This window comes from Bombus vancouverensis, chromosome 14 (assembly GCF_051014615.1).
Source record: "Bombus vancouverensis nearcticus chromosome 14, iyBomVanc1_principal, whole genome shotgun sequence".
NCBI lineage: Eukaryota > Metazoa > Arthropoda > Insecta > Hymenoptera > Apidae > Bombus > Bombus vancouverensis.
Window position 1 is genome coordinate 4,682,372 of NC_134924.1, and position 22,374 is coordinate 4,704,745.

Consider the following 22,374-nt stretch of genomic DNA (forward strand, 5'->3'; position numbering starts at 1 on the left):
TTTAAAATACGTACAATTAAGAGCAACTTACGATACGGCCGACATTAATTGTTTCAATAAAGATTACTCTGTTGTAATAAAACCGGCGCGAAGTATAAAGAAGAAGAAAAAAAGAAACAATAACACGGTGTTTGGGAAAAATTGAGCACTCGAGGACATAGATTAATTCGATCTTAAGAGGCGCCTAATAATTTTGTTACGTCGTATCTTTACACCGATAATTGCTATATCGAATCACTATCAACACAGAAGCTAAAGTAATATAGATAAGTTGAAATCGCGAAACAGTCGCATTAATAATAGTAGATACAGATCAAACTTGTTCATACTAGAAACATCTTTTCCACGCTAATTTCCTCGGCATTATCAAGCATTTCTTTAATGCGATTTTTTCTCCATTCCTCGCCAAATCTTACGAAATAAACGAAGCTCTGGCCTGCAAGCAGTAAAAGTAAAACAGAAAGGCGGAAAATTTATTTTCTCTATAACAGAATCAATTTCTGAATGAAAGAAGGGAGGATAAGAATGGAGGAGTTTGAAAGGTAGGTTGTACGAGCAAACACGTTACAACAACGCAAACTCTATTGGATGTCGGGAATAAGGCACACCGGAAGCGATTCTTCGAAACTGGCAACGAAACTTTTCCTGAACACGTTCCTGGCCGTTCGAGGAAAACACGCGTTTTAAAGTCGACTCGCGCGGTTGTTTCGCTCGTATTCCACGGCCATTCTTTCTTTTCTTCCGTACGGAAGCACGATCGAAGAGCAAAAAACAATTTCAACCTCTTTCGAACTCTTTTTCCCCTTTCTCATTTCTTTATTTCTCTGTTAAAGCACGCTTCAACCAATTAGGATCGTTTTTTCTCTTTGTGTTTATTCTTCTATGTTGTTTATTCTTCTTTCCGCGTTGCAAACAGAATATATTCTTCTACTTGTTGCAAAAGGTTTTACGTTTTGCAATGAAACGTCTCGTTCCATGATTAATTAATTGGAGAAAAGATGTTAGCTCGTTACTTTGGATTTGAAAACTTCCGTCTGTCCTCGAGGAAAATTTCAGCATCGCAGTGTTCCACGCGAAATCGAAACGTTCGCGCAACATCGTGCGAATCGCCGTGAGAAACATCGAAAGAGTAGTTTGATATCTAGCAAACGCGGTAAATAAAGGCTTGGATAGGAAAAAGAAAGAGCAAAGAATAATAACACAGGCAGCTATTTTAAGACGTTCGACCGGTTTTCAGGAGCAACCAGTGATCCTGATAAATTCCTCGTGCATTTTTTTGCCAGCGACCAAATCGATCCAACTTTCCAATTTGTTCATTATTCTAATCCTTTGCAACGGAAAGCAGCGTTTGTTTGCAAAATGTCTCATTGAAAATTCCTCTTTCTACGAAATTTATTTTTTAAAGATCAAAAGAGAAATTTAAATTTCTCCCACGCTAGAAAAACATCGTAGGTATTACAATATTTGCGTTGTTATGCTCTGTGTTTTAAGCAAATGTACAAAGAACGGAGAAATGTGTGTACATATAACGTTATGCTAGAGAAAATTTTCTAGATATTAAAAATGCAAGTATTAAAGGAGATGCGACATCGCGAACGATACGATAGCTTTGAAAATAAATATGTCGAGCTACAGACAGATAAGTTTAAATATGTTTAACCATCAGTTGAAAAGTGTGCTTATCGCGAAGTTAAACAAATATCAGAAGTCTGAATTTGTTTTTATATGAATACGTTATTACTACTGAAGTTCTCATAAAAATATATAATTAATCCCGGTAAATTTATTTATCGCAAGCAGCCATAAAGAGCCATAAATTCCAATGTAAATTTCGAACAATAACGTTTGCAACAATTTACGCATTTTACATTCCACGATATTAAAAAATCATATTTGTAACAATTTATGTATCTGTCGTCTTATAACTTTCCACTGAAACATTTTTTCCTATCTTCCGTACTCCTCAAGATGTTCAATCCGATCCATTTAAACCAAATACGCTGACGGTAATTCGTAGCAATTTATCGAACAAAGAGAAGCGGCTCCAGAAGATGTCCGTAAAATTTGATTCAGCGGAGAAGAATTTTTCCTCTTACGGTTTTTAGGATCCGAGTAAGAAACGAGAAGGATGGATATTCTATTTGGAGCGTACAGAGCTCGTGGGATATAACGTCGAAACCGGCGGCTCTGCCGTGAATCAGCTGGCACGAAACTATCAAAAATTAACGGCTGCGGATCAATCGAATGGAACGGGGAAAAGATGCAGCCACGGGAAAGCCGACACGGTTGGATTACCGATGTCGAAACGAGCTGCCAATTTTTCAAGGAGGGAAACAGTGCGAATGTGTTACGGGATCGACCTAATTTCCTCGGTGAATTTTCCTCGTCAGCGGAAAAAAAACAGCAGAGCCTGGTCAGCTAACCGAACATTTCCTTCCCTTTTTTCATTTTCTTCTTTTCCCGCAAACAATACGCCCTCTCGGAATAAAAACTGCAAATTCTCTCAATTGCCATGTCTAACAATGTTCCTGGCGCCTCGTGATCGTACGAAGCAAGGGAATTATCGTCGAATGTGTTCAGAATGCAATTTCGTCTTGTCCAATCGATTTTTAGTTCCTATTAACCTCGACTACAGGTATTACGGGAATGATTGTACGTACAGCAAATTTCATTCATATACACGGTGTTCCTGTTATTGTTCTTTGCCATTATGTAACATTGTAAATGGATGAATTCATTAAACCCTGTTCTCTTTCAATTTTCTTCCACTTTTCTTAGAAACCTACCGCTCATGAGAAAGACATTGGGAATTAAAAATGTGAACACGCTGTATAAATCCGCTAATCGCACTTAAGCCTACTCGAATACAAGCCAACTTAGTCGTACATAACTATACTCGAACTAAATTTAAGCGGATTTAACTACACGTATTCCGAATCTAATCAGACCTGTCCCTATGCACCCAAATCAAATTATAGCGTTCGAGCGTAGTATCATTAGTATACTATATATAAACGTTAGTATACGATCTTCCATATTTAAACATAGATATAACGTGTAATTAATATTCCGTAAAATACGTGCCAAATCGCACGTCATCGGCAAGAAACATCGACGTCCAGCATATTTTCTACTTACAAGGAGATGGCAAGAACTGGGAAATCTCGAGTGAACTAGCTGTACGTGTGTACGATGCTTTAGGCTGACGGTGTAACAGCCCCAAAAAGATTTCACTGTGCAACCGTTTGTTTCTGAGAAATTAATACATTTTTTCATATCTTTATATTAGGTTGTCCGGAAAGTATCTTTCTTTCGCACACGTTTTTTACAACAGTGCAGCTTCATACAAACGTGAAACCAAGTTTGCGAAACGTCGCGGTGTTTATCTCAACAGAACAAAATGGATCGTACACAATTCGACAAAATAATATAAAACAAAAAACGTTGTGCGTCTATTATTTCCTCATAGAACGAAAGAAACATTTCGGACAACCTAATCGATTCTTTTAATATTGATATTACGCTCGGTTGAGTATCAAATTTTTACAATTTACCTTGATCAATTTTTCATTATTTTTATTTATCACGGCACCGCTGCGAAGTCTTACGATTCTACGGATGGAAATTGTAAGAGGAACGTTTTAGAACGTGAGAAATTGCTGCACCAAGAAAACAAAGGGCTGTGCGTTCAAATCCTTCTGGGATAGTTTTACCATCAGCCTAATGCGCATACAGCTATCTTATTCGAAATTTCGCAGCTCTTGCCTTGTCAAATTAAAATCTCGCCATATCAAAACCTTGAAGTATGAGGAAACAACGATCCGGTCGTATAACGTTTAATGAGAGTCGTAAAATAAATAAAAAATAACGCAATGACGTAATTAGAGGAAGCGCGAAATGAGAAGATACACTCTCAATTTTTTCTCCACTGACTGGGGAATAAATAATGGCAAAAATAATGGTTTCTTGCTTCTGGATATTTCTTTGAAAAAGTTTACGCTAAAGGTGCCAGGCAATGCGATTAGGGCAGATCGATTGCACCATGCTTTCTCGAGGTATGTTTAATTAACAAACTGTTGGGGATAATTATGCCGATGCTCGGAACGGCAATAAAATTAGTGTTTAGTTAGCAATAAAAAGACTGAGTAATCACGCGGCGAAGGTTACGTTTTTTGTTACGGCAATTAAGCGATCAAAACATCAGTGTCGAATGATATCCGTAATCGTTAGTTTGACACGACTGGATTTGATGTCGACAGCCGACACCCAGGAAGCAGCGAATAATTAACAACAACAAGTATCGACGACGAGATTAAAAGATCAACAACAAATCGATAATACTTGTCGTTCCATACGTTGTTTTCGTCTGTCAGAAGTTAAACAGAAAAAGAAAAAAAAACATATTTGACGAACGTTCGAGTGTTCTGTAATGCTGTTTTCACAGATAAAGAAAATAAATTTCGAGATAATTGTACGCAATCACGGATAAAGGAAAAGCAAGAGATCGATATCGAAAGACAATGACGCGCTATTGACAACTCGATCCACGTTTCTCGACGCTTTTCGTCAAGTACAGACGACCGATTGCGTATGATTAAGACGACTCCTACGATAAACGCACATTGAATCACGATGTTTGATTTCCGCGTTTATAGATGCGCGGAGAAATCGTGGGATTACCGGCGAACGCACGGGGAAACTTTAGAAAAATTTCCCGTCTTAGGAAACCCGCGAGATTGGACACCGATACATACAAAGCTGTAAATCGACATTTTGTTCCCGGTTTTCCGTATTCCTCCGTTCCGAACTTCCCATATTATTAAACGAACTAAACGTTTAAGAAGCAACTTATTTTACAAAATTCCATTGTGATCGTGCACCTGATTGTTCTACTGGAAACTTAGCGATAGTTCAATGCTATCGATGATACATCGTGTTTGGGATTGCGAAATGGTTGGAAACGTAATTATTACAATTCCCCTCTCAAGGACGCTGCACTCGCAAGTGTGAAAAACAAGACCGCTGAAAGAGAAGTTAAACACATATTTGCGGTTCGATTTATTTTTATAAAGCAAGATACGTGTATCTTTCTACTACTGTACGAAAAATTCCCATTAACATCGGATAAAATGAACGTCTTATGCATGTTACAAATACGCCGACGTTTCGACATAATATTATTTAATTCGGAACGTACGTAAAAATTTAGGTAAACCGAGTATACCGTGAGATATACGTACGTATACCATTCGCGTGGTTAATTTACAAAATTTCGAATCTACGAATGATGAAAGAATGAACGTCTATGTACCTACTTACAGGATCTGTATCGCGGATACGATACGTGTAACCGATTTATTCGCAAGACCGGATGACGTCAGCTTTCGATGCAGAAATATTAACGGTTCTAGAGAAACGCGTGCAAATGTTTTTATCACGAGGCACTTTCCACCCAGGCTACGTAATACAAACAGATCATGCTAGAATTCGGTTGGTAAAAGCGTTGTATACGCTATGAACGAGGTCGTTATCGCGGGCGGTAATGCGACTGTCTGACAAGTGACATGATCACCGGGGCCCGGATTATGGTTTTAACTTCGCGTCGACTTCGCTAAATATTTACACGGTGCACCTGTCTCGCGATTTTTCTCGCAAATCACATTCACTATACTCGCTACTGTAACAGTGCGTACTGATGGTGATATAACACGAATAAACGATAACAAAATCGTGATTGCTAAACGTCTTTCCTCCGCCCCGTAACGTCCATGATAATAATCTGAAAACTGTGACTTTTCCTCGATATGGCAGATGATACGACAGAAGCGTACGATACTACTAAGGAAGATAAATTCTTCGGTAAATTCATGTCAAAATTAATATTATTGACTGTTCATGTTTGTTCAGCGAGGAAAGTATCGTTCTTCCTTTACAGGATTGTGTATCGATCTTTTGACTTTCCCGCGTTTCTAACGAAATATCGTTTATGCGTGTCGAGAAAAGAAGAATCAAAATTCAATTTTCAAATCGCCATACTTTCTCATCCTAATAAATAGCCGATTAATAGTTGAGATTATGGAGATCAGCTTCCGCGAATATCTCACGAGCAACGAATTTGTAGAAGCGTCGTTCCTGGTGTAGAAAACGAACGATGTTATGCGATAGAGAACGTTCACGTGGCAATTTATTCATCTGGTTTCCATGGGAATAAAAGCATTGCGTGTGACGAGCGGGGAACGATACCCCCGCGAAAACCGGTCCCGCTCGAAATTATCGATGCGAACACTACGAAACTTCAGCCGGCCAACCGTACAACGTTTGACGAGAGTCGGTTTTACTTTATGTCTATGTTTTTATCCACGTTGCAACTCGACCGAGCAATTTCGTTTAAGTAAAAGCGATTTACTTGGAGAGGCAACTTTTAAATACCGCGCCTTACGAAAAGATAAAACGACGCGATCCAATAACAGAGAGAAAGCTAAAGGACAACGATGGCGTGCCGTTATCGATGTCCAAAAATTTCACAAGAAGCATCGATCTTTAAAAGACGCAAAATAGAATAGCAACGGAACGCGAACTGGTAAATACCTGGCGACGGAGTCAGGCACGAATATGTTCCACCAGGAAGGCCTCTTCTGTCTGGCTTGCGTGTAAAGTCCATCGGTGCTTGCGACCTGTGTCGGGACGCCAGCAATCCCTTTCCTCCTTTTGCGATCGAGTTTCGGCGGCCTGGCGAGGATATGCCACGACTTTCTGCGAGCCTTTTTGCCCTCGATGTCCGCCTGTATTCTTCTCTCGTTCTCCAGTAGTTCTTGGTTCTCCTCGAGCAGATCCTGCGACACGTAGAAAACCGAGCACCGTCTGCCACACTCGCTGGCGCGTCTTTTCTCCTTCTGCACTTGTTTCGTATTTTCCTTCTCCTCGACAACGCTACCGCGTCTCGCTCTATGAAACAGACTGTCCCTTCGCGCCTTCAGATCCTCCAGCACGCTGTGCCGTCTGCCTTTATTATCGCGTAAAATAGCGTTCGAGTCCCTTCTGCCAACAGCGCCGATAAGTTTCGCGAATGACGACTCTTTCTCCACTATCGAAGGAATCGAATTGGTCGACGCGTATTTGGCGGCCGAGTGGCCGTTGTTCTGCGGCTCGTTGCTGATGTACATCTTGCTTTCCATGCTACGTATCGATCGAGATCTTCGAAACGCGTATCCACGTTTCCACTGTATTGCCGATATACTAAATCAACAACACCGAAACACCCGCGACCACTATACTAGACGACGAAGACGAGGAAAAACCATCAGGAAACTGTCGCGACGCACTGCACACTTAATCACCCGAGATCCGCTATCATTTTTCCGGTGGTTCGCAAGGGAAATACGGAAGGCATGAGTCGCGTACCGTTAAGGCGCGATCGGCATTATTCCGTCGCCGGTGAAAGCAGCCACGACGGCGTACCGAGTGACCGCCTTTTCACTCCTCGTGAAACGTGCTATCGGCACGAATACGCGCGTATCCAACGAACGCGACCGAACCACGAACCTATATATATATATATGTATATATCGTATCGACCGGACCTGTCCACAGATACGTGTATACAAACCGGGAACAGCTCAAGCGCGAGATCCACCAACAGATCGTTGACCCAAGAGAATCGTGAGCGCGGAACCAGCCAACGGTGGTCGACCGACTACCTTCCACCTCGCGCGCGTCTTTTGCTCGCACGCATTTGTTTCTCTATTTTCTGGTAAGTCGAGAAGAGAGCTCTGGTTGGAAACTCGTTCGCCGCGTTTCTACGTTTCGGAACGTCAACCGAATCAACCTTTGCCTCGTCCTCGAGCCGTCAAAGGTGGCGCGGTGTGTGACTCGTGTTGTAATAACTTACAACCGAGAGATTGTATTTGGAGCAACTCGGAACGAATTCGATAACGGTTCCTCGCAGTGAACAAAGTGAATCTGTCTGGTTGAACGAGAGAAGAAGAACGAAGAGACGAGTCTGGTTTGCTGCGAAGTCAATTTCCTAGCGGCTTCGAATCGTTTCCACGATTTCAATGCAGGAACTACGACCAAGCTTCGCTGTTGCTAGCGTCTTCTTCTTTGGCCGGTGGAACGCTTTCGGATGAACGACTCGACTTGTTGATAGTGTTCAGCCAAAGCGGTGTTCCTTTTCGTCGTTCGATACGGTGGTAACGACGGGGAATCGAGGCTGGCCCGCTGAGACCGCCGATGTCGGCCACAATCCGCACACTCGTCCTTTCTTGTCGTCGTAACACCGACGTGACGTTGTCGCGATGCCGACACGTATACACACACGGGCCAAAATCGAGATTCGTTTACTACGAGAGAGGGAGAGAACACACGTGACACGCGCGATCTTCAGCAAATTAATACGTTGCTTTGATAAAACAAAATTCGACGACGATATAACAGGATACACGGCGTCTCGTGTTAAGAAGAGAGGGAGAGACGCACAACCGGCGGAAAAACAGGCGACTTTCTCTCGCCTCCTCTTTTTTTCTCGTGTTTCTTTCTTCGCAACTTTATTGTAATGCGTTTCGATTTTGCGCGCATGTGCGCACCTGATCTGCTTACACTCCACGACGATAGCCGGTTTTCGATAAACCGAGATATCGGGCTACACAGTTGACAGTGGTACACACACGCCGAATCGACAGGCCGTCACGAGAATCGAGTATCGCAGCGACTAAGCGAGAACGAAGCCGACTGCTTGTATTTATACACGTCGAGGCACTCGGCCGAGACTGTCTCTTCGGGCGCATCCCCCACCTCCCGTGCCCGAGTACCCAACAAGAAGAAACACGCATCGAAGACACACGACTTTACGCTCTTCGTTAATCGTTTACAAACAATCTTTTTTTTTTTTTCTTCCTTAATTCTCTCGATACTGTCTTACACGCGTCCGTAATAATTGCGGGATTGAAGGAAGGCGGCGATCGTACGAAACGCGTACTCGCAAGATGGAGGACTTTAAGGTCCGCGCGGCACCGTAAATGGGAAACGCTGGAACCGGGGCATGTGTTTCACATTGCAACTATCAGCGTGAGCAAACGAGCAATTCGTAATTTGTCGTAGTAATATTATTACGACGATGATTTGAGAGGGAATTTTAGTGTCTTTTAAACTTGTAACTGATCAATATGTGTCGATATGATCGATTGATTGAAAAATCAATCGAACTTCTTTGTATGTTTTCTTTTCTAAGAATCTAATACGTTCGAAAATATTTCTTTTTTTTTTTGTTTGCGCTCGGGGTGAAAAAAATAAATCGCAGATTTCATTTGAACGAAGTTGTTTCGTTATTTGTAAATGTTCCCATCACGTTCTTTTTTTTTTTTTTTTTTGAATAGGTAGTATTCAGGAAGAATTCGAAATTTTCATCTTCTTTCTTACGTCAGAGTGAAAAATGTGGATCGTAGATCGATTTTTCAGATCGAGATGAACATTCGTGAAACACGTTGACGACTACAATAATGTCTTACTTGCAGCTTACTAGTAAAGAAAATCGCGATTGAAAATACGTTGAACAACTTGGAATCAATGTAATACAATGTGTTCATGAATATATACATACACATATATAATATGTATGTGTTTCTCACTCATTTCTGTCTTATATTCATACGATTCGTAGTTTTCAATCGTTTTATTAATTGTTTAAACAAACGTTTAATTGTTCATCGAGTAATATATTATCGAGAAGCCCGTGTAAACGAATCAACAATGCGATAAGTCTTAAGTAAATAAGTAACAACGTGCCTCGATTCAGTATACTTAAAGAATACACAAACACGGATAATTATCGCATGTAACTAAACGACGATGGGAACTAGTATGGTCGTAGTAAAAAGCAATAAATAATCGTAAATAAGTTCAATTTCAGAAAAATGTCAAGATACTAATGCACCGAATTTCCAGCTCCAGAAATTATCCTAACTAAATTATTCTTCGCTTTGCATCAACATTTCTAACATGCTATATTTCTTCTAAATTTATTCTTATAAATATCTTCATATTTGTTGAAAATTTTATCGAAAGATATCTTTATTCAGACTATTAAGAAACAAAAATGGAGAGTATTCTTCGTCGAACAAAATCACTCTGTCTCGTCTAATCATGAGCCGTTGTAAACGTGAAAATCTTCACACGTGTACGGGAGAGAATAATCCAATCTTTGGCGAAATAAATTTCTGAGAAGCATATTCGTACGTCGCGTATCTCGAATTGCGATAAAGATTCTCATTGATAACGATGACAAACACCTTCTCGAGTTTTTCCTTCTTTTTCTCTATTTCTCTCTTTCTCTCTTTGATTAACTGCTTTTCATAGGCAAGATGCATACAGTAAGAAATAGTCTGATTCTTCTCAGACGAAAACATAGAAAATTATCACGGCAAAACAGCTTTCAAATGATCTAGCAATCGTAACTCATTTCATAATCCATGTCTAACTATTCGTCACGTCTGAATCGACGAGCCTCGGTTACCTAACCGCTGTTACCGGCGCACAGATTAATTTTGTTGTGGAGCGTTATGGAGTCTGTGCACTCGAAACTGCGTGCAATTAACTGGTTTGTATGTCGGGAAGTTTCCAATGTAGCCTCGTTTATGTTTTAACGAGTTCTATAATAATTCGAATCGCTCGCAAGTTCGTAGCGAAATTTTCATCTTTCGTATATTGCGATTCGAAGAAATAGTAATCGATAATAGAAGCGAAGCAGGAAATTTTTCAATCCAATAAAATTCGGGCTATGAGGAAGAGCTTCGATTATCGAGAATTTATTTAAAAAATGAGAAATAATAGCTACCGTAGTCAGTATTATCGATTCGTATCTTCATGAAACGAAATCTAAGTAAAAATTTGTTCTAGCTTTTAATTTATAATATTATTCATGAACATTATAAAGAATATCTCATTTTAGATATTTCGAATGTTCTACGCATCCTGTGTAGTTTCATGTAATTTAAATTCCCCGCAAAAGCGTAAACATCAGCGGTCTAATTGTAGCCCCTTTTTTGTCCCGAAACTTCAACTTCTACAACACGTCCAAGCCAAATTCGATTATGCCAACCGCGATATATTTCGTTCGTATGATTTAGGATCGTGTCGCGAGACACTTTTTCGTGGCGATACAACTTTGACCCAATTGCTGGGAACGACCGGATGAGTCGAACTTTAAACTGCGCCACAATCGAAAGCTACAGCTGTACCATTTGTGTAAATTCACCTTGTACGGATCGAACATACACCATCAGGTGTCTTGCTATGTTTTCGTGAATATTTAAAATTAATCCAATCATGGCAAAAATTTCAAATTAATTTAATTTCAAATTAAAACGAAGAATTCACAATCATTGATGAAAATATACATTTACTGTGCAATTTCAGCGATTAGAATTTTTCTTCTTACATTGTGTAATTCTTCATATGTCATTTTTGCTTTGATTTCTTTGTTGCTAATGTTATGTTTTAGTCGTGCATAATTTTAATGTTATATACATATATAAACGTGTTTGTTTTCCTGTTTAGTGTTTAGAGATCGCTTCGAGAAACTCGGCTGACCGAGTGAGATTATGGTCGTCCGTAGAGGGACAGAGAAAGAGAGAGAGTTAATTGGGTGAATCGAATTAAGAGCCAGCCAGTATTTTCATTGTTGCAATTCTCTAATTAGTCGCGTACGAATTGACCAATTGTTTCCACCGGTTTGCACGTCCGCCTCTCGTTAATCCCGCGAGTCTGCGTTCGAAAGAGCAATCGCAAGATTTCACACAAAATCGTCTTCTATAAAGTCAGACGCGTTTCGATATAAGCGAAAATGGTGAACGAATAATTGACACAACGCACGTGAAATATTCTTCAACAACGCTGTCTTACAAAGATCTAGGAAATCGATGAACTCTTCGATCGGACTGACTTAAATCAAAACGATAACGTCGCTAAATTCGCTAATTCATCAATTAATCGAGCCAGCATGAACAACATCTAATTTCAAATAATAACGACGATAACTACGCCACGGATTTGCGTGCAAAATTTCCGCGAGCACAATCAAAAGAAGTGGAATTATAACGAGTTACAACATTGCCTGTTTTATACATTTTTGCGTACTATATGCATTCTGTACATTTCTTGTATCGTCAAATTTCGCACAAATGCACAAAAGTTCGCAGCCTGCTAATACCACCAATAGAATACCAATATTCCGTGACAAAACGCAAAATATGCCCATTGGCAAATATCAACAAAGGAAAATTCTCCAAACGTGGAAGATCGCTTACGAATCCGCTATAGCGCAATAATCACAATATCAAGAAAAATAGCAAACCATCGATATTCAACAACTCACGATAACGATGATCTTCGAGCAAAATTATTCTCGACCAAAGCGAAGAAAGAGAACAGAAAAATGTCCTCGCTTGGCACAGAGCAATTTCAAAGGAACGGTGGTTTTATGCATCGAGGAAAAGACGAGCGTCTCTACTAACGACCTTATCAGTCAACTGCTTATCACCGACCTCACGTAGCCGAGGACAGGTTTATGACTCGACTACTGCAATCGCGAACAAGTCTATCTCCGTTACCTCAAACGGTTCCCCTTTTTCTTCGTACCACTTTCCTGCGGCGTTTCTTGTTTCGCGGAGAGCCACAACGGCAAGAACAAAGAGGGCAACGGCGGTGCAAGCAGAGGCACGATTTTCGTCACTACGAATCGAACATAGTTTGGCCGCTGTTTCGTGATCGAAGAACGAGATTCGAGGCACGCGTGTCGGCGGGCAAACAGCTTTGATTCGATTCCATGCGAGTTTCTTCCACGTCGACGCCGCGTAGAATGGTCGAAAGGCCGGATCGATGTGCAAATAATCTCGTTTCGTGCCTCTGCATTTGCTTCGTTTCATTTAGCATTAAGTTTTCTCGCTCGAATTACTAATAAGATTAGTAGCTGACTCAATATACGATTACAGTACATACAAATTTCTCACGAATAGAGTGTACTTCAGACAAAAAATTGGGTTGTAACAAAAATTCGTTCTGTCTTCGTTTGTATTTTCAAGCGCAGAGCACAGGATAAATACAGGCGCAGTGGCGGTAAAAAGAGAGTTTAAAATTGATCAGTGTGAACTTTAGGATGAAAAGTTGCTCGCATATTACCTATTCTATTACCTAACAGATTATCTATTCTTTGGTATAATATGTGCATTGTGCTTATTCGTTCAATGTATTTCGTAAAATTATTATTATTACTATTATTTGTCATCCTTGTACGGATGACACACTTTGATACAAAGGAAAAAGATATACAGTAACATGAATGGTAATGGCAACACGTCATAAATGACGCGGAAGCATCGATGAATTACTTACCTACTGCATTTCTAATATTTTTCTTGACAGCACGCGACTCGCAAAAGAGGTCTAATCGATGGTCGAGTAAATTAGCATGTTTGCAATCGCGGTTAACGCAACTGGTATGAGCATATTACGATGTCTTTTTACATTTGTTTTTTCAATCGACATTTAAATTTCCCATAAAAAACATAAACATCGATAGTCGTTTAATTAGGTCCTAAACGCTCGTTCAGTAGACTTTACGATCCGGTCTGATACTAACGCGTTTAGTATAAACGATTATGCAGGCGAATCGCGCGATTCCGCGATTACCACTAGTTACATCGAGTTGTTCTATCGGGAACGACACGCGATATCGACCGTACAATCGCACAGCAAATTGCCTGTGCACGATAATGCTCGGAGAAATAACTAAAACACTGTTCTCGGTGCATCGACGTGAAAATAAAAATCAACGAGAGAATTGCGTTTCGCAAGAGCTGAACGTATATAACCGCGCGCGAGAGAGAGAGAGGGGGGGGGGAGGAAAGAACACGAATCAAAATTCGACTATCCTCGATTTAACTGCGGCCAATTTCCAGCTGAAAACCATCTCTTAGCGATCATGAAAATTACCGGTTACCCGAATGACCCTGCGTGACGAGTGTTGGGATTCAAGCATACTATAACTCACGGAAATATGCCACCATTTGTAGAGAACTTTTATAAACGTATTACGTGTGTTATATTTGGAACATTTTGGAATTTTGCTAGCGCTATAATGACGCAGAACCATCATGATTATATCGGTAAGATTTAGGAGAATACCGGATGTCTAGTGCAGGTCCATATTTCGCAGAGATCACAAAAAGATTTAGATTTGTCGATTATCTGTTATAGTAATCAGCCTCGATGCTCGCTACGAAGCATCCAAGTACTTACGGTTTGAGTATTAAGTATTAGTACTAGATGCTAAGTACTAAGTACTAAGTACAAAGTATTAGGACACATACTTGTTACATTTACTGAAAATCTCGAGCAAATTTTAATTCGTTTAGTGTTTTACATTATGAGGTGCATACGATGTGAACGAAAGTTATGGATTTATAATAAAACAACTAGAAAATAAAATTAGTGGGAGACATCCAATTTATACCACGTGATATTTAGCGTATATTTTGTATTATACATTCTATATATAATATAATATAATATAATATAATATAATATAATATAATATAATATAAACGAAAATGGAGTGTAGTTATAATGCAGATTTTAACAGAGATTTAATCCAGACAGTATATATTTTTGAAAGTTGCAAATACTCGTTCTGGATTGAACCAGCTATAGAGATTAAATGCTTTGCAACATTATCGTACGAGTCATTATAATGTTGCGAGTAATATTCAGGCCTAATCGAGCGAACCTTCAATGCTGCCTTTGATCTGAATTTGTGAGTACACGTCGAACTTAATCCCATCGCTGGAATCACTGGAAGGGACTCACGTTTGATCGACACTGAAGGACGTCGAGAATTTTGTTACGCAAACGTACCTATATATATAAATAAATGAAATTTTCTTGGACGAAGAAAAGTCGAGCCGAGATAATTGTTAGGCTGAAAAGCAGAAATCGAGCGGACCCTTGGTACGCAACTTTCACTCGCGTCTCGGCGCGTACCAAGACGCGAACAAAAACGACTAGTCGCACGAACGTTTGCCCAATCTGGCTTCTGATTGTTTCTGTAAGACACGATTTATACGATACACGAGGTTTTTCGGGAGGAGATTTCACGAGAATCAAAGCGATCAGATGATCTGGGGACAAGAGGTTATCTTAGTAGTGTGATATTGATATTAGGTTGACGTAAACGAATTATGGTTGTCTCAGTTGATATCATAACGAAGGTTCTGTTTTCAAGCTTGCTGTGATCAAAAGAAATGTTACAACCGCATTATCGTATTTGATGAAATTTTCTCTGATTATTAAAAATAATAGGAGCAAATTCAGGTCAAGACGATTTTTCGACTCGGTGCACGGAGTCACTTTACAGTAACAGAGTGAAATATATTACATTATTAGTAGAGAATTCTAGCTATTTATTAGCTAGATTAATTTTTAATTAATTTTCAACAGCGTTTTCTTGCAATAGTTGAAATAATTTATTCTATTAACGATAGAGAAAAATGTAAGATATTATTAATATGAATTTTTTTCAAAGTTACATATTAACTTAGTATACATTTATCGTATCAAATTTTAATCAGCACATTTTTCTCGCAGTGGTACGAGCCTAACAGCAAATGATCTTCGAAAATGCTCAGTTATTTAAAGTGAATTATGCAAAATTAGTAAGATGAGCTATTCCAAATGACTAAAGCAAAGAACTTTAGGAAATTGACGAATAAAATCGTACGATCTAGCAGACATACCATTAACAATTCTTTCATCATTAAAATCTATTATTAAAGTCTACAATTCACGTTGAACCTCATTTACAAACTTGCTATACTTAGTATCAGCAAACAACAGTAATCCATTGTCTATTATTCCGGACGTTACGTAGAAAACTTTGTGAAAACATCAGAATGGCCACAATCGAAACCAGACTTCCTTTCATCCGCCTATTGAAATTTGAAAAATCATCCAACACGAATATACCGTGTCGATTCAGGCTCGAAAGTAACACGCTGATTGCGAGAAACAATAAAAATCGTGCATAAAACGTTTCTTGAAATCAAAAGTTCGTATGTTTCGCATTTCGACGAATTCTTACATCTATTTTTTTCGTCACGAGAATTTTTGTTCACACGTTCCACAACATCGGATAGCCCACGATAAATGCCAGAGATGAAAGAAACGTTTCGTCCGAAAAAAGCTATGGTTCAAAGAAATGTAGCTTTTTGAAGGTGGGTAGAGTAACCGAGGAAAATTTATTCGAAAGAAGCTGCAGTGACGACGAATTAAATACAGTCGTTATTTTTCTTTAATTAACCGGCTATAAGGAAACTGGGTCGGTTGATGACTTAAGTGAAATTGCGTTCTACAATTTCTCTCTCTTTCAACTTCTTATTATTATTTCGAAGAAGCTTCAAACTATCGACTATTGACTTTGCTAACAAACGAATAGTTGTACGATGTAGTAGGAATAATAATAAAGAGACGTATGTCATTCAAAGTAATTCATTGAAAACAAATTCATTGAAAACAGTAAAATGATCGAACTTCTTAATTTCGTTACTTCAGTCGGCTCGATTTCAAGTTCGCTTGAAAATTGTTCATTTTGCTACCGCGAAAGAGGCGTGAACGATTCGCTTTCATATCCACGGAAAAGTATTTGTTCGAACAGGATATGAAATTGGAATTACTGAAAAGCGCCGAAAGACGCTAGAAATGAAAAGACACTGAAGCAATTAAAAGCAGAAAACACATCAATGGAATTAATGAAAGAAAGACAGTATTTTCATTGAGTTTCCGATTCCGTGGTACTCTTCTGCATCCGTTTGGCCATACACACGATATATAACACGTACAACAGAAAATAACCTTATTTGTCGAATTGAAGTTAAACTACGTTGATTGTAATGACCCGACGATGACCCACGTCGAGCACAGAAAAGGCATTAATCAAAGAGCACGCGTTGGCCAATCGTTTCGTGGATCGTCGTCCAAACCAATCGATAGTTTAATCTTTATTTACGGCTAACGTGAATAGAAGCTTAACTGGTTTTCCGTCACGTGACGTTTGCGAGGCTTCGCGGAAAGAGGCGAACGCCTAGCGCGTAAATTCATCGCGATAAGCCATGAAAAAAGAATTTCGAAGCGGTGGTCGTCGTGCGAAAGATAAGCTGGCTCGGCAAGGCTGTTACGAGATGAATTCGAACAGATGTTCTACGTGACCAACCGCACATCCTCGCTCGACGTTGTGAAAAATTAAATTTCTCCCTGCCAGGATATCTTTTTACGCGACGATATAATACTCCATTCACGCTCACGCTACATATTTTGCTCCTGGATGAGCCTAGTTTAGGAAAATCGACGAAGAACTGCTTTATTCCGATGAAACACGGAGTTCGGTCGATCGCGTACGTTGTTTTTCACTTTTCCTTTTAACTTTCGTTAGTTGGGAATACAATGGATGGTGATTCGTTCGATGGACGCGTATTTATTATTTTTAACAAAAGTTATCGATCAATTTCCATCTTAGAAGCCAAATCGATCAACTCGATGAATGAAGACGTACAGAGGAATGGCAGTTACAAATATTAGGTTTGAAAATTCTTCTTGGAATTTTCAATTACTTATGCCTCCTTCTTATGATAAACAAACGTACGAAGATAAGATCTGTTTGTTTAGACGTTGAATACAAATCTGTGACTTGCGACAGGCTCTTGTACTCTGGCTGACAACAAGTCATTCTAATCATTTGAATTCTTCACGCGTGAAAAGAGCTTAAGGTGCTTGGAGCTCAGGAGGCTTTTTCGTAAAAGATTTCGAATTTACAGCTGATAAATAGACGAATTTGGAACATTTTGGTGTTGAGAATTTTCTCGTCCATAGACACGTGCCTCTGCAACTTTCTAAGGAATTAGATTCGATTTAATCAAGCGTGGGACAGGCTTAAGCAAGCTCCTTTCCTGGCGTGGACATAAAACCGAGAATGAAGGTTTACCAAGGGTCATTAAGCACCGTTTCTACACGAACGACATTCTCGTTTCTGGCAGTAAACGTCGACTAGAAACTGTTCAGAGAGTAGCTGTCTAGAAATTTCGCTGTTTATTCGAAATTCTAGCGGCTTGGGCCGAGCGACGAGGATCGACGTGGCAATGTTACGGTAAATTTACCGAGTAACCGGCAATGGGAAAACTTGCGACCATAAAAATGACGTTGACGGCTATCCTACTTCCAGAATCAACCAGTCCACGTAGGAACTCGACTGGACACAAAGTATTATCTAGCGCTGGTAATTGTTGCAGACGCTTCGAAACCTGATGGACGTTCATTTCGAAACTCAGATTTACGACGCGTACCATTACAGTAAGCTTGTAATAAAGATCATATCAATCATTCTGTCAGGTGTATAAAAAGATCCGTGTGATTTTAGTTCAACACCGTGACTGCTGTTACGGACCAACAGTGTTCTTATTTTTAGAAATTGAAACGTTTTCAATCACTGAGGTATTCTTTCTTCGTGCATAAGAGAAGAATTTTCCATTAAAAAAAAAAAAAAAAAAAAAGGAAATAGAAGTGAAACTGCTCTATGTTTTTTTAAATATCTTTATAAATCTTTCTTTTTACGTCGATCGAGATATAATCGAGATTCTAAATTGAGGAGATTTTTTCAAGCATAATATCATATAGTTTAAAGAAGAAAGGTACATAATAACGTTGTTTGAAAGACAACAAGGTGATTTCAGTCTTTTACGAAGAAAATATGCTTCCGAGAGTTTCATTATGCTAGCGGTTTTCCTACTTAGCACCAACGAGCTTGAAACTTATTTGAAACATTTTATATTATAAATTGATAATCTATTAGAGTCGGGCCAAACATCGTGATATACTTGCCGTACAGTTTCCTGCATCCGCACGACTATTTCTTGATGAAAAATACATTTGATCTACTTTTTCATTCAGTCGGAACCGGCGTAGCGCATCATCGTGAGATGTTTGTATTGGTCTAACTGGCCAATAAATTTCGAGGAAATCATCGGAAGATGGGAGAATCGACGTAGAGAACCGAGTGGAGTCGTAAGTTGTCGTGAAACGAGGATTTATCGCCTCATGGAACGATAAAGCGTCAGTTGGTCGTGTAATATATGTGCGTATAGGCAGATGCTACCGTGAAGTTTTACGAGCGTCGTTGCGACTCGAATAAGCGACGTGGAAAGAAAGAAAGAGGAGGAAAAGGTGCATCGAACGACGATCGAATCCGATCGAAAGCCGATCGATCCGTTGCGCAATTAGACACGGCGTGGTGGTTGCACGAACACGGTGAAAGTCGTCGACCGATAAAAACGAAATTGTTTCATCCTATAATATCTCTCGACTTTGGAACGTGATACGATACATTCGAATTAAACTGCACGAGCTCGTGACACATGATGAATCATGATGAGCTTTTATAATACTCGCAATGATCGAAATAATCTCGCAATTTGTACAACTTTTAAGTTACCGAAATACCAATAAAAATAACCAATTTGTGATCCTTCGTAGATTTTTCCGAGTTTTTCAACGATATTGCGACGAGATTTAATTTAATGTGGTCAAATTGACAATTGCGAAAGTAACCAGTTTATAGTCTTCCAGAGAAATTTAAAAACACAATATATGGCGGTGCTTCCTTTCAAGATTTAAATGAATTTTTGTAAAGTATATAGATAAAAGCTGGTTTTTCCTCCCGCGTTATATAGCTTTTCATGTATCTTTATGTTGAATTTTTTGATACTAGTCTTACGCTTTATTTATTATATATATAATCGAAAAATAGAAATTAATTTTGTCACGATCATCGAAACTGCTGACAGACACTTAAGGATAAGAGTGGTTTAAAGTTTGAAGTATTTTTATCTGACGAGTCAATTGGAGATTAATTTGAGTGCACGTGATGGTGCAAGATGCATAGTGACTAGAATAATCGAACAATTAGCCTTCATCTATCGTCAGACTCTTTTAGACTCTTTTATTTTTAGTTTAAGGAAGTAAAGAAATAATCTACTGCTTTCTTATTTAAATTTAATTTAACAATATTTCAAATGGCTGCTTGCTCAGCCGGAAATTAGTTTTGCCTTCGGTTCGATCTTAATCGAGACATTAGTCGTGTTATGTATGTCGAATATAATTCTTCTCGGAAAGTTATCGGAAATTTCTTACGTTGAGCAGATTCGTTTAGTTAGACCCACTTCGCCAATGACATTATATCATCGATCATGTTAATTACATCGATCCTAATCTTTACAAACACACATATAATAGGATTTACTTTTAATAAAAATGACGCGATACATTGTAGAAGACAAACAGCTCTTAGATAAGTCAATTATTGCATTCGCAATCTAGACAATTGAAATCATCAATTTCAGTTTGTTAAAGACTCCATTTTGTACGACGAAATCCAGTAAGAAGTCGAAGCGACAGAGAAGCCGGAAGAAAAAACAAATCATCGATTAAGAAGTTAAGAGTTCCGAAGGTTATCGTGAAATAATTAAGATAATTAATCTTCCAGGGTGAAATATCTCTGATATCGAGTATTCACGCTTATTGATAGCAAGATCGAAGATCAACCGATGCCTATGCGGATTTTCCTCTTTTGTCGTGGCTCAAAGAACAGAAGCTCCGATTGAACGGGAGCACATTGCAATAAAAAAAAGTGGTAAATACCTCGGAAAGATCATGTATCGAGCAAACAACAATCGCGAAAGGATTAAGGATGCGATTCGCAGTAAACGCTAGACGGGAAGCTGATAATCTTCTTGAAAAATAAAAGCCGATCAATCGGTCGAGCTGTCATTATCGCGTATCTCGCGCAATCTTACAGATATTTTCAGTAACAGTCCAAAAACAAAAGAAGAATTTACTAAGAACCCGTGACACCGAGCAAGCGAAAACAAAAACACACGTTTTAATTCAACGAATTCGATGCCGAAATAGATCTTCGATCAGGTTAAGTATCGCCAGATCGGTTGCGAATCGTATCAAGTAAATGAACTGACCAGAACAGCTATGTAAATACATGAAAAAAATAATATTTCGAATGTTCTTGCAAAGAAATAAAATAGTCAAACTCGAAGATGGTATCCCGTTGGGGGTAGCCATCCACATGTTATTTAGCAATTAAGTTAGAAAAATTTACCAAATGTCCAGCTGGACAAATTGCAAAGTACAAATTAAATAATAAAAAAAAGAAGGAACTTTCTTGCAAAGAATGAACTTACGGGAGTAACTTGTTTCGTTTGAGAAGTTCGACAATAACGGCGGATTTTTATGCGACTATGTGAAACTTGAAGATACGAAAATACGCAGAATATATATAAAATATTCCAAATACAATATCACAGTTTGCGATTGATGAAACAAGTTTCCATATGAGTTCTTCTATTTTAATTGTGGACATAAAAATATAAAACTGTACAAACATCCCCAGTCTGTCCATATAATTAAATTGAGAAACTTCGCGCTCCTTGTTTCATATAAATAACGTCCTACTTCATAAATTACCAAGCAATTGATAAATAAGATAAATGCATTTACTTTCTGTAAAATTGTCCTTGAATTGCAGCGTGCTCTTCTTTAAAAACCAATTTCTGAGAAATGTATCCGTGCCATTAATAAATAATATTATTAAAAAGAAGATAGTTTTACTTAAAAAAAACCAAGCAATTGATAAATAAGACAAATGCATTTACTTTCTGTAAAATTGTCCTTGAATTGCAGCGTGCTCTTCTTTAAAAACCAATTTCTGAGAAATGTATCCGTGCCATTAATAAATAATATTATTAAAAAGAAGATAGTTTTACTTAAAAAAAACCAAGCAATTGATAAATAAGACAAATGCATTTACTTTCTGTAAAATTGTCCTTGAATTGCAGCGTGCTCTTCTTTAAAAACCAATTTCTGAGAAATGTATCCGTGCCATTAATAAATAATATTATTAAAAAGAAGATAGTTTTACTTAAAAAAAACCAAGCAATTGATAAATAAGACAAATGCATTTACTTTCTGTAAAATTGTCCTTGAATTGCAGCGTGCTCTTCTTTAAAAACCAATTTCTGAGAAATGTATCCGTGCCATTAATAAATAATATTATTAAAAAGAAGATAGTTTTACTAAAAAAAAAAAAAACTATAATCCTAAAAGATTTGATAATGGACAAAAAAGAACTTTCTTATAGGCCAATAAAAATTCAATCTTGAAAGGGTCGATCAAACGTGCGTCATTGAACAGCTTGAAAACGAATTAGCTTGTTATACAATGCGTGCCGTAATAAGAAGGCCCTTAAATTCTTTCCTGTTGAATTTTTATGTT

The 22,374-nt window shown here is 38.5% G+C and overlaps 1 protein-coding gene across 9 annotated transcripts in view; it reads right to left on the minus strand.

The window, feature by feature from the left end:
* The window catches only part of mtd (TLD domain-containing protein mustard), a 302,195-nt gene that overhangs the window by 133,923 nt on the left and 145,898 nt on the right, over positions 1-22,374 (minus strand). For 2 of the 9 annotated variants that reach the window (XM_076624097.1, XM_033343673.2), the window contains exon 1: positions 6,589-8,714. The exons of 3 other annotated variants lie outside the window; for them this stretch is intronic. In XM_076624097.1, the coding sequence (XP_076480212.1) occupies positions 6,589-7,175 (587 nt within the window). In that variant the 5' untranslated portion in view covers positions 7,176-8,714. Of the gene's footprint in view, positions 1-6,588; positions 8,715-22,374 lie in introns of those variants that run through there. 4 more of the 9 variants (XM_033343678.2, XM_076624096.1, XM_076624095.1 and 1 more) reach the window with 2 other exon arrangements.